This window comes from Cryptotermes secundus, unplaced genomic scaffold, assembly GCF_002891405.2.
Source record: "Cryptotermes secundus unplaced genomic scaffold, Csec_1.0 scaffold962, whole genome shotgun sequence".
Taxonomy (NCBI): domain Eukaryota; kingdom Metazoa; phylum Arthropoda; class Insecta; order Blattodea; family Kalotermitidae; genus Cryptotermes; species Cryptotermes secundus.
The window spans coordinates 874,406-888,034 of NW_019720723.1; the positions used below are offsets into that span (position 1 = coordinate 874,406).

Sequence of the window (13,629 nt, forward strand, 5' to 3'; positions counted from 1 at the left end):
CCCAGCGCCACTTTGTCCACCACAAATCCCACTTGACCAAACCCGGGCCGCCGCGGTGGAGAGCCAGCGACTAACCGCTTGAGCTATGGCGCGGCCTAATAATAATAATAATAATAATCAGTAACATATTTATAACTGCTAGCAATAAAAACTATACAAGCTTACCAATGTACAATATTTTCCAATGAAAAATATACGCACCTAACGAATGAGTAGCCGGTCACAGTAGCCGAGCGGTCTAAGGCATGCACTGTCTTCGCTCGCTCGGAAGCCGGGATCGTGGGTTCGAATCCCACTCAGGGCATGGATGTTTGTGTGCGTTTTTCTGTGTTTGTCTACAGGTAGAGGCCTTGCGACGAGCTGATCACCCGCCCAAGGAGTCCTACCGAATGTGTAAGATCTATAAAACCGAAGTGAACGGAGTTCATGGAGGTAGGCCTAGGCCCACTGGGGCTGTAGTGCCAAGGAAAAACGAATGAGTATGTTATACTACTGGTGAACAAGTCAACATTTCTCAATCAAGAATAGCCTTCAGTAGGCACGACTTAAAACTACGGAGGACTTGGCCACTTTAATGAACTTAATCATGTCTCGTGAAAATGTGTCAAGTAGTTTTTCAACTATTTAGGCCGAGCGCAGACATGCAATTTTCAGTTGGCCGATAGTTGTGCACGACCGTGGAGGCCCAACGACTGTCGAGGGACGTGCGCACACATACAATGTCGAGTTGTCCACACCTACGCCAATGAGCAGTCGGTCAGTCGCGGCATGGATGTATACGGTACAGCAGCAGTGTGTGCACGAGGGAGCGGGAATATTGGGTTCGTCCCATTTATAGCGAACGTCTGTTAAAAGGAAAATTTTACACATTTTACCATGAACTGAGACAATACCCATCAACATTTTTCGATTATTGCAGAATGAGTGTTGATAGTTTTGATGAATTGTTGCTTCTTCTGAAACCTCATATCTTATACAAGAATACAAGATGGAGATTGGATTTTAATATTTCTAGAATTATTATTGCAAACACAGAAAAAGTAAAACGGTAAAGGTATTCCTGTAACAGGCCGTGAAGGCCCATAGGGTTGTGAGATGTTGAGCTTCCCACATTTTCTAGACAATCGGCTCACAGATGGCGGTAAGGTTGTCAGCCCTACGCGCCGGCCGCCCTTTACCCCCAAGAATATTCTAAGAATATTCCTGGTGCTCATTTCTGTTAGAGGCTGAGTCGACCACAGAGCCACAGTGCGGCTGGAAGGATTGGGTAAATTGGAAAAAAAAAAAAATCAATGACCTCATCGGGATTCGATCCCGCGACCTTCCGACTTGTAGCATAGTGCCTCAACCAAGTACGCTACCGCATGCCCCATTGGAAACACAACTTGTTGATTGAGGGTCAAATCGTGCACGATTTCAAGTTGCATGTGCGCGCACTCCCATAACAGCTCATGTACACCGGCGTTATCACCAACAGTTGGGTCGGCGAGCAGTTGAGGTAGAACCCAACTGCTCACCGACTGTTGGAACAACTATCGTGATGTGCGCGCACTCCCATTAAACGCAATGTTTCTCGGCGACGTGCACAACAATCGGCCAACTAAAAATTGCATGTGTGCGCTAGGTCTTAAGGAAAATCACCCTCGAAAACAGAAACACGACATAACAACAACCTTGACGACCCGGGGAAACGTGAGATGTTTAACCATAAACGACAGAAGGTTTAATATTTATGTTAGAGTACTAATCAACAAACACACAATTTATACGTTGCTTTAACTGCAGGCGTTCCTTACGAACATGTCACACAATTAATGGAACTACAACACATTTCAAGCGTTTCTTCCTATGTTACGTGTCATAGCTTCAGGGTTTACAGAACATTTATCATGTACGATATAAACAGGAAAGAAACTTAAAATTTGAAAGAATGTGATACAAAACAAAACCTCCTGGCTCGTTACACCGCCTTCTTGAAGGATTATCTCATAAACCGCACAGAGTTGAGGGGAACAACAACACAAGCCATACTTGGATCCCTGAAGTCAGTAAACATAAGGGAGAAGCCCGTCTTCATGCTACTGCACCAGCATGGCAGACCCTACCAGTTTTTATGTAATACACATGCATGACAGCTGCAGGCAATTCGCCCTAACATATGTGAATAAACGACAAAGAAGATACGTTAAAATGTGCGTCACGAAGGTCCATCACAGCTCTAGTAGTTCGTAGAGGATAGCAGAGCGTAGCTGTTACAATTTCCCGTTCATTCACATACCTTGCCGAAATAAACTTCGACATAAGGCAATTATGATAATCATTATGAAATAATAGCATGGAACAGTGTTTCTGACAAGCTTATAGTCACTAAACTGGTCGAGAAGTTCCTCGGGTATTACGAAACTCGAATGTTCATAGCAGCGTTCACAATCAGCCTATGGATCCTAGTATAAACCAGATGGACCCTGTAAGATTTGAGGCTATCACGGCGGTGACTATGAAGAACGCAGTCTTCTGGGATGTGGCGCCGTGTAGATATTGTGTTAACCGACGTTTCGGAGGAACGTATTGCATCCATCTTCAGGGTAGAAGGAAAAAGAAGAAAACCTGCGATTTTTAGCACTTGCTCACGGATTTTCGTTTTTTTACCCTCAAGATGGAGGCTATACGTTCCTCCGAAACGTCGGTTAACACAATATCTACACGGCGCCACATCCCAGAAGACTGTCTTCAGATGCACCTTATTCCTTTAAGATCCATTTCAACAGCATCCCCCCATCCATGACCATATTTCCAAGATGTCACTTCTCTCCCGAATAAAACGTCGTAGGCTATGCAAGTCGCCTGTCTCACGTGTACATACCCCACATATCTAATCCTCTAATTTGATTGTCCTAATAATATTTAGTGAAGAGTACATATTACGAAGCGCTTCAGTATGATGTTTTCTCAGTTCTTCTGTTGTTTCTTCCTCAGGTCAGTTCTCAAATATCCTCAATCTATGCTCTTCCCTTGATAGACCATTGAAGGTCGCAGTGCGAGGGCCGGATGTTATGGCCCACCCCTTACAGACATACATAGTCTTCCCTTGGCGTGAAAGAGCAAGATCCACCCACACGAATACAGACCGATAGTACAGTTAAAAACAGTGATTTTAGTCCGCAAGAGAACTCTACCGACAGAGCGACTGCAGCTTGTAGGCGAAGTTAGTGCCAACTTTAGCGGACAGAGGGTGTCGCGTGGTCAGCGCAACGAATCCCCACGACCGTTAATTTCGGTTTTCTAGACGGTAAAGTTATATTCCTGAAATGACGTTTCGGGAGTACCGCCAACTTTCAGAAATCAATTACAAAGCACGGAATTATACTGTATAGTTATTATCATCATCATCATCTCTAAAGAAATACCGAACTTCATTTCGGGTTCGGCGTTCACCGTTCTGAATGCAGCTGAATTTACAGGGCGCATAAGGACTAAGTTTGCCCGTCTGATATACGTTTCCTGGATAAAAATCGTTCTATCGAAAGCGATGTGTTAGTAAGAGCTTTGTTGGGATGCAAAACCTAGTTGTTTGGCTAATGACCTGATCTTTATGAACAAACGCGCCGATTCCTGCACTTAGAGAATATCTGTGCGCAGACTCTGGACTTCGCCACTGGAGACTAGATACAGCATTCTGTTTCTGGGTTGTATTAGATGACCCATACTACATCACCAGCCACAACTGTATTGTCCGAACATAGCTTCCTTCCAAGAATCCTACTGGAAACTCAGCAAATTTAATTTTCCTTCTCGTATTTCACAAACAAAATATTTGCCCGACAAAACACTTAATGCGACGGTACAATGAACCCTAAGCGCTGAACTACGTAAGCCTAATACAATCCAGCACACGCCAATTAACGTGTGATGCCGGCTGCACAAAAACGCAGTCCTTCAGCACAGTCATCATACTGACTAGACTATGGCCATAACGACCGATAAACAGGAGTTCGATTCCCGCAAGGGACAGAGATCTTTCTCTTTTCCGCAGCGTTCAGACCGACTCTAGGGCCCAAACATTCTCGCATCCGGTGGGTTCCGGGGTCTCTTCCTCGGGGATAAAGCAGTCGTAGCGTGAAGTTGACATCTTACCTACAATTAGAGCTACACCGCCATCCCCCCACACGTCTTCATAGTTAGATGCTAAATTAAGCAAAGGGCCAATTTTACCCTTGTATTTATCTGTTATTTGGGTTATCAGAAATTGTATTTAACAACATTCATTGCAGCATCAGAATTGCATGCTGAAAACTGAAATAATCACGAAATCCCAAATTCAACTGCTGTTACAGTACCTCTGGCCTTACGCATTACTGTATTACAGTTCATACACAAAAACAGATGGTGATCAAAATGCAGACAAACTACGCGACAGTCATCCTCAGGGCACGCCCCACGCTCAATTCCTTGTTAGTGATGGCGTTAGAACCCAACCTTTCTTGTCCCTTCACGCTCGCAGTGCATGCTTGCTTCAGCTGATGAAAATAAAAGCGCTCTTAGTATGAAACATAACCAAGTTCAGCCGCTCTTGATAGATTTCCTCTTCTTTTCCTTGGCACTACAGTCCCAGTGGGCCTAGGCCTACTTCTCGGTTCACTTAGGTTTTTCTAGATCTTACACCTTCGGTAGGACTCCTTGGGCGGGTGATCAGCTCGTCGCAAGGCCTCTACCTGTACACTAACACAGAAGAATGCACACTCATAAACTAAACATCCATGCCCTGAGTGGGATTCGAACCCACGATCCCGGTTTCCAAGCTAACGAAGACAGTACATGCCATTAATTTACTTTACCAACAGGAATATAAATCCAGAAATTTTAAAGTGAGCCAGAATTCAGTTCCTAAAATCTTAACTGAAATGTTAACAAAGCTAGGGAGAGAAACGACAAATCACAAATGATCTACAACCATATAATCCGTTGTAATCCGAAGTACGGCAACACATAGCAAAAAACAGCAAAGTTTGTAGTTGGAAAATGTTATTTTCAACATTTCCAGTGACTGATATATTAATTAATTTAATGACACTTTCTCAACTGCATGAAATGTATATAGAAAAACAACTGCGTGTGATGATGGAAGTACTCCTTCAAAAGAACCAGTTCCCAGATCTGCACCAATTTATCAATTACAGGGTAGCAAAAGAGTGGAACTAATCAAAACTCAACTAAAAGAATCGAACAGACGAGGCAAGTAAAATGGCTACTTCGTGCCAAAAAAAAGAAAGCTTTACAAAACACTGAAATTCCTTCTCCATCTTTTTGGACTTAAAGAGGACGTTCACGTCATGATTGTGGCTAGTGAAAGATGCACAAGCAAAAAGTCGTAAACACTGGTTCTATCACATACACGCGCAAGGGATGTTGGGTGAGCCGGCCCAAGCATCTTGTTCAGACTTCAACCCTCTTCTGTTTTTACGACGAAGACGTCTGCAATCTGGAAAGAGGGGATTTAATAGACAAGAAGGGGAAGAAGTTCCTTCTTACAATAAAAGCACGAAGGCGAACTGAACTGTGGTGTCAATGGTTTATCTCAAGTGACAAAGATTACCAATCAAGGTTGCACAGCATCCGTGCGTCTCTGTACCACCGTACTCCAGTTATTCGTGGCAAAATTATTTTTAGGTCGAGGTTAGTCTAGAACAATGTACAAGCCAAGAGAAGTGTAATATATCTTGTAAGTGGCATCAAATTAAGGACAGGGTTTCACTGCATGCATACGCATCCTAAGCATGCGAAATGTGGAGATAATTATGTCTGTCCATGAATTTACTTACTTACTTACTTATGGATCTGAGCCCTTCTTGAGGAGAAGACAAATGTGCAGCTACTCAAGAATTTCCCAGCGTTTTATGGAACCCGAAGGTTCATTACCGTGTTCATAAGAGCCCTGAGCCAGATCAATCCAATCCATACCATACCCTCTCTCTAAGTTTCATTTTAATATTGTCCACCCACCTACGCCTTGGTCTTCCCAGTGGCCTCTTTCCTTCTGGCTTTTACACTAATATCCTATATGAATTCCTCTTCCCCCTCATTCGTGCTACATGCCCTGCCCGTCATCCTTCTTGACTTGATCATTCTAATTATACTTGGAAAAGAGTACAAGTTATGAAGCTCCTCATTATGCAGTTTTCTCCAACCTCCTGTCACTTCATCCCTCTTCGGTCCAAATATTCACCCTGAAGTACTCGACAGAAAACTACAATGTCAAGCCTGAGTAATTCTGTTTGGCACTATATAATACAAAAGGGTTAATGTTTGAAACCAGGAAGAGTTTTAGTGTGACGGTTTAGTAAGGACGCATTATAATGTCGGTCTATGGGGCGCCTCCCCCCCCCCCACACAAAATGTCTGCCTGCACTGTCATGATCGGTTGTAGCCTCAATGTTGAAAAATACTACGCTCCAACAGATGTGAGACATTACACCTCTGACGAGTTTGCAGAAATAAACCAATTGTTTGCAGGGGTGCGAACCGGCTGAAATAAAGCACAGGGTCTAAGTACTCACACAACACCAGGGTAATTTTTTAACAAATTACAAGCAGTTCTTAAAAACGAGGCAAAAACTGTGTCGAAATTGTTTTGGTTGTGGCCTTCGAATAAAGCAAAGTGGCGCCAACAGCTTCCAAGTGCTGCCACACATTTCATCCTGTAACTCAAAACTTGTATCTCGCGTTACCACCATTCGATACAACGTTAATTTATAAAGTTATCCACTTCACCATTTTACCCTACTCTTCCCTGCAGCCTATAACGGATTTCAAGTACCTGCCGTTTTCAGAAACACGAAAAAAACGAAGGTGCAAGAAGAGGGTGAGCACAACCATCATCATGGTCATAACACGGACTTCAACTGTCAGTAATCTAACACCTCAAATGTAAACAATAAAACTGATGGATTGCATTGTACTAATCAGAATATTACTTGAACTTGGACTGCTATTGCTACTACTGTCAAACGTTATTACTTATTTTTGTGCAACTTGGGTCTTTCTGAACGAAATTTGTACTGAATGCAAGGAAAGACAACCAGGGCGTCAATTTTACTGGAGAAGTCACTATACTCCGGGGCATGCCAAATAAATGTCATGACATTTCAAAGCAATTTTACTCTTGCCACAAAAGTATCACACAGTCGCAAAAGGATGAGATTGGCATTTATTTGGAAAAATGTTAAAGGCCCGGCCGGCAGCAAAACGGATTCAAGTGTGACACTTCCGACTCGCGGGTATGCAGCAAATCTCGTGGACACAATATCATAATTTCACAGAAATAAAATTCAGTTACAAATAAACCTCTAAAAGATGCATAATGAGGAGATCAATAATTTTTCTCTTCGCTAAATGGTATTAAAGAGGTGAAATCAAGAAGAGATGGGCTGGACATGTAACAAACATGGAACAGACTAGAAATTAGCATGTCTACCGAATTTTTGAGAAGGTGAAAATAAGAGACTGTTTAGAAGATATGGGCGTAACTGTGAAGATGTTGGAACAAATATTAGATGAATAAAGTAGGAGTGTGCCGGTCACGGTAGCCGAGCGGTCTAAGGCATGCACTGTCTTCACTCGCTAGGAAGCCGGGATCGTGGGTTCGAATCCCACTCAGGGCATGAATGTTGTGTGCGTTTTTTTGTGTTTGTCTACAGGCAGAGGCCTTGCGACGAGCTGATCACTCGCCCAAGGAGTCCTACCGCATGTGAAAGATCTAGTAAACCGAAGTGAAAAGGAGAGTTTCATGGAGGTAGGCCTAGGCCCAAATTGGGGCTGTAGCGCCACAGAAAAAAAAAGTAGGAGTGTGGATTGGATTCTTCTGACATAACAGGAATCAGTGTCGGGTTCTTATGAATACGGTTCCAAAGATGGAGGGGAATTTCTTGGCTGGCTGAACAACTCCTCTCCATGGACTCCGCTAATTAAGTAAACAAATGCGTACAAAATGGCCGTCACGTACTGGCAAAGCAGTATGTTATCACGCCATTTCAGTTTTGAGACAGGGCCACCGAAGATGATGCCAATATTGGCACCCTGCCCTTGGCGCATACGGCTAGCAAGGCGTCTATTTAAGAGGTGTTGATAATTCTTGTCCACTCGCTTCCAAAATTAGCCTATTTACGTCTGCCAAAAGACGCTGTACTGAAATATAACATTAATGTACTTTTAATAAAGAATTTCATCGTCCTCATGCGTGAAGTTAAATTTGCTTAAACGTTCTAATTCTCAGTAAAATGAATACAACTGAATCATTGTTTAAAAATAAAATATGTTACTGTCATTACCAAATACCGTGCTAAGCAAACGTATTCCGATTGAACCTTAAGTTTACAGCGTCGTATGAGAAAGAAAGACCGTAAAAGAGATGAATATTTCACTTTGCACTTATAAAGGTACGTGGTATGATGTCTGGTTAACATGTAAACTTTACGGTTGTACTAGATGTCTAACGTTATACGCAGGCGATCCACATGTAGACTCCGAATTACACTGCCTATTGCCCAAGAGGAAATGCATACGTTGAGGATGATTCATAACAGCGTACGGGGGATATCTGCTTTACTGAGACTAGATGGGTGAGGCATCTAACCCACATGGGACAGAAAGAAATCCATACATGATTTTAGTCTGTAGAAGGGAAGTGACAATTTGNCGTACCAGGATTCTTCCTGGGGGTAAAGGGCGACAGGCGCGTAAAGTTGACAAACTCACCGCCATCTGTGAGCCCAACGTCTAGAAAACGTGGGAGTCTTCGACGTCTCACAACCCCAAGAGCCACAACGGCCTGTTATAGGGAGAGCGTTACCTTTTTTTAAAAAGCATCTTGTATGTAGCACGGTTCCGATATTGCCAACTGTAAGGACAGCACTGCGTTGTAACTATCAGAAAGTGATATAATTAGTGATCGAAGATGCTTCATAAAAATAATAATAATAAAAAAAAATCGGCAACTGTCATAATTTGTTAATGTATACGAGTATACTGGGATGAAACACGGAACAAAGTACAATATTATCATATAATATAAATTATTTTATACCTAAACAGCAATTGCCAAATGCAGTTACCGTTACTGCCATGAATAATACAGAATATGCCTGTATGCAACATGATTTAAGGCGCTGAGAAAGTCTTGGAATCTCTTCTTCAGTGTTCAGTTACCTTCATTTTCCTCCTCAGTGAATATGGTATCATTACAGATTGTTTTGAAAGTCCGATGACTAAACGTCCACATCGAAATGCTATTTAAAACTGAACCATAACTGCGGCCATGACAAGTTTTTGTTTTGGGAAGACCTGGAATGCACTGCCAATTGGCTGACGTATCGTTAACTTCACAAACAAGGTATCCAGTTTCTAACGGACCCAACTGAGTAGGTTTATCCTACTCTATCCACCTGAGGCCGGAGATAGATCCAGTCTCCGAAACGTTGTTGTTTTTGTCTTCTATATACCAGACGATGGATAGAGTCCAAAATAAGCGTAATAGTTCTGTAGAAGTATCCAGTGTCGATACGAGAAGGTGGTCAGTACAATACTACACCAGCAAAGAAACTTGTAATTATTAGTTTAATTCTACGAATGTATATACTCGTAAAGGCGTATGATAAATGAGAAACAAAACATAACCTCTTTCTTAATAGTCTGCATACAGCTTCACAGTAATAGGCTACGGAGAGAACATCAGAAGTGGGTGGAAACTGGTAAAGTTATCAACTTACCAAAAAGGACTTTGCTCTGACCCTTGTACTGTTGGCCGCCTAGGAGGGCTTCTTACAGTTCCAAATCTAAATACTGACATGATGAGTTGATTCAGAGCGGTTCGTTGATTGTACACAAGAAAAAACTTCTACCGGTTCAATTTCTCGTTTTTGTAATGTTCGAACTGTCACGATGGTGGACAACACACACACATCATAACCAATTACCGTACCGATGAGACGAAACACGAACAAAAGTCATTACAAAAATTAATAAACCGTTATTTTATAGCTTCTGTAGAGAATATTTTTCAGTGGGAAAATCAAACACAGAAGATAAAAGAGGCACTGTTTACACTTCAACAAGGATGGAATAAGTCATGGACATAGGGTACTTGCAAAATCACAGTCAACACGACAAAAGGTTGCGATCAATTATGTCATTTATGAAATTTTGATAAGTCCGTTATGATACAAAGTCAGTCATTTTAAAGTCCAACAGTTACACACGGTACAGATAATGTACATTTTGTGCCAAACACTCTCCTGTTTCACTGAAGTTACATTATTCCTTTTTCTTCAAATTCCTTATAGAGGTTCTTCCAGTAAAATAGCGATGTTTTTTCTTTCTCTTCTGCATTTTGAATCCTGGACAGTCAAGGGCGCTGAGTGATGTCCTTCGAGGCCCAAGATGACGAAGGTGAGGTATGAAGGAAGTATCAAACGAGGACAAAACTGTGGGGGACACGACACACGAGATTCTCCTCCGTCGATATCTTTTTGTTGCGGGGACATTGCTAAACCTTCGCTGTTCCGATGTATACGAACTCATCTCTGCCCATTTCCGGTTCTGTGTCCACAGGAATCGTGGCAGCATTCTTCACATCACTCATAAAACAAGCTGCCATTTTTACCTAAAGGACGTTAATTTTCTTTTGCGAATAAAACTGACCAATATTTTTCGCACATATAACGACAATGAAGTGAAATTCCACCAAGAAACCCCGCCACACTCACTGACACGGCAACCACCATTCCAAATAAATCAGGGAGTATGCAACTGAAAGCGATGACCTAATTCATCAAGGGCCAGCATCGGGAGAAGCAAAACCCGTACACCATCTTCCTCTTTCGTTCAGGATGCTGCGTTGCCTAGCGACCACTCATCCTCAACTACGCATCTGTACTGCCACAAGTTTGCATCTGCGCGTCTCAGCGAGGGGAGAAGCGAGACATATTTCCGTGGGATCGATTGAAGGACAGAGATAGAAACCGTCCCCCCGCCCGAATGTATTAAGATAAGCTCCAGTTTAAAAGCGGGGCGGTAAATAAATATGAAACAGGCTTGTACTGTAACAAGATGACATTCACAGTGACAAATCCATGTGCAAGATATGACAAAAGCGGGGAAGATAGACTCCTACAGCAAACCTAATGCGCGGACAGCGACCGTTCCAGATGTATGTTACTGTGTAAGCAAGCGGTTGTGTTTCATTGCATAGCTTTACACTTGGTTTAAGTCCCGTGCTGTATCTCAGAATCCTGAGTCGAAGTTACCGAAAACTTAGACTAAACCGTCTTCGAAATTCGGGCCCTTTAAGGGAGCCAGAAATGAATAATCAGCAATGTATTAACACCACCCTACTTGTCAGGCTTTTAGGAAAATGTAGGACTACAAAGCATCACAGAAATTATTCTCTCTAAACTGCATCTAGTGCCGAGGTCAAGAATGGGGGAGCTATACCTCCACTCTCTAATGTCTTAATGTCATAGCGCTTAACTAATTGAGCAAAGGGACAACTTTGCCTTTACATTTTCTTTTTTTCAAATTTGATAACACGGATCATGAATTTTCATAAAGGCCTGAAACTGTTTTAAGTAAAATTTCACACTGTCTTACTTTTCATTGCGCAGCTCTTTTAAAGATAACTTTCAGTTCTGAACGGAAGGTAAAATGTACTTCTAAAAACCTTTGGACATGCCTCTAGTCCGAATGTAACATGAGCGTGTTACAAAATTCAATAAGTGGTAGCTGCAATGCTTGCAAAACCTTGGAAGGGGCTTCAACGGCGCGGCTCAAAACCAGAGTCGATCTTACAAGATTTCACAATACTGGCCCATAACTGGGACCGCGAATTCGAACCCTGCTCCGAGCACGATGTGGGCTTACATCCGCGTTTGTGTGTGCTGTTCGATGAATCTAACCTTGTCCATATGGCAAGACACTTCATTGATTCCAAATTCTGAATTCGAAAACGCCAAATGGCTTCAAGCGTGGATGTGAAATGTCAAATACAAATGTTCTTAAGGATATAGTTACAAGAATTATATAAGCAAAAGCAGATTAACGTTTTATTTATAAAATTAAACAGGTTCCGGAACATATCTCCGGTGCACTGCATCGGAAAATACCTTTTAACACTAAACATAATTCCTTCATCTTGACTCGAAGTGTCACGATCATCATTGAAATGTGGGGGAAGCTCTACAGCTATGTCCAATTATATAACTGTGAACACTGTTGAAAAAAGAAAAACTCTAGTTTATACCCTGTACACAGTACCCATTCTGTATTTTGAGTTCGCCTATGCAGATACTTACACAAAAATAGCAAATACATTATATGAAAGCCCATGAATACTTCAGTTCACTAAAACTGAGCGTTGTTTACGTCAACCGTATTTACAGTTCCAGCAAAAGTGTTCCGGTAACATTAAACGTTTAACTTACACGTGTATTTTGAACGTCAAAAGACTGAACATACAATAAGAACAATATAATTTTATATCGAACCATACGCCAAAAACGCATCGCCCTCTGTGCAGTGTTATTTTACAAAGAATCCCAACTCAGGAGTGTTCTCAGATCTGTAATAAACCGAATCATAGCACTCATTCGCTGAAAATAAGCAAAAGAAGAAAGGTGACTGACAAACGCCTGCAACAGAGTGTTTAGACTGTACAGCCATACAAGAGTGTCGAAGAAGTTGCCGTAGGAGTGCGGAAAAGGGAGTATTCTCATTATGTATTCGTATATCATGTACTATCTCGGCCGACTTCGTACAGGTTCCGTCACATGCCAGATTTCGTGAATAGGTATCAGCAGGCATTGCTGAATCAGAGGTTGGGGCGAGAGTCGGTAATTAAATGCGTAGTTGAATTACCTCGTAGCCTATGTTTTAATCTTAATGTTATCCTCCCAGCTGCTTCTTAAACCTTCTTGTGGTCGCTTCGTAAGAATTTCCCGCCAAAATTACATTTTCATATATTGTGTGGCTCAAATCCTCTCTTCACAGATCCCCGTACAGAATTCTAAGCTACAAATCTCCCAGTTATAACATCTCGGCACGGACCACATACAAAACATAGCTCTTCTATTGTTTCGTGCGTGTATGTTGCGGCCGTTACCTAGCAACGACTGGAGACATAGAATTTCAGAGTTGCAGGCCCTCTTAAAAACATCTACAACTCAGACTACTGATTCAGCTTTAGTAGTATTTTATAAATGATGTTTCTGAAAATTCCTATTTGCCCTAGTCGGTATAGCGACTGGCTACGAGCTGGATGGCTGAGGGGTTGGAGTTCGAGTCCCGGTAGGGTCAAGAATTTTCTCTTCTCCAAATCGTCAAGACTGGCTCTGGGGTCCACCCAACCTCCTATTCAATGTGTACTGGGGACCCTTTTCCCGGGGGAAAGTGACAGAGGCATGAAACTGACCACTCACCTCCATATAGTGCCAAGGTCAAGAAAATGTGGATCTATACATCCACTCCCCCATACGCCTTCATGGCGTAGTGCTTAATTCGTTGAGTACTGGGAAAACTACCTTTACCTTTACCATTCTGTAGTAATAACAAAGGAGCATTGAAGGGCGCGTTTCACACGACCTC

The 13,629-nt window shown here is 42.2% G+C and overlaps 1 protein-coding gene across 2 annotated transcripts in view; it reads right to left on the reverse strand.

The window, feature by feature from the left end:
* LOC111872470 (putative leucine-rich repeat-containing protein DDB_G0290503) overlaps positions 1–13,629 on the reverse strand; it is a 76,488-nt gene that overhangs the window by 58,220 nt on the left and 4,639 nt on the right. Inside the window, exon 1 of one of the 2 annotated variants that reach the window (XM_023866426.2) lies at positions 9,762–10,929. The exons of the other annotated variant lie outside the window; for it this stretch is intronic. Within the exon in view, the coding sequence (XP_023722194.1) occupies positions 9,762–9,841 (80 nt within the window). The 5' untranslated portion in view covers positions 9,842–10,929. Of the gene's footprint in view, positions 1–9,761; positions 10,930–13,629 lie in introns of those variants that run through there. 2 annotated transcript variants of the gene reach the window in all.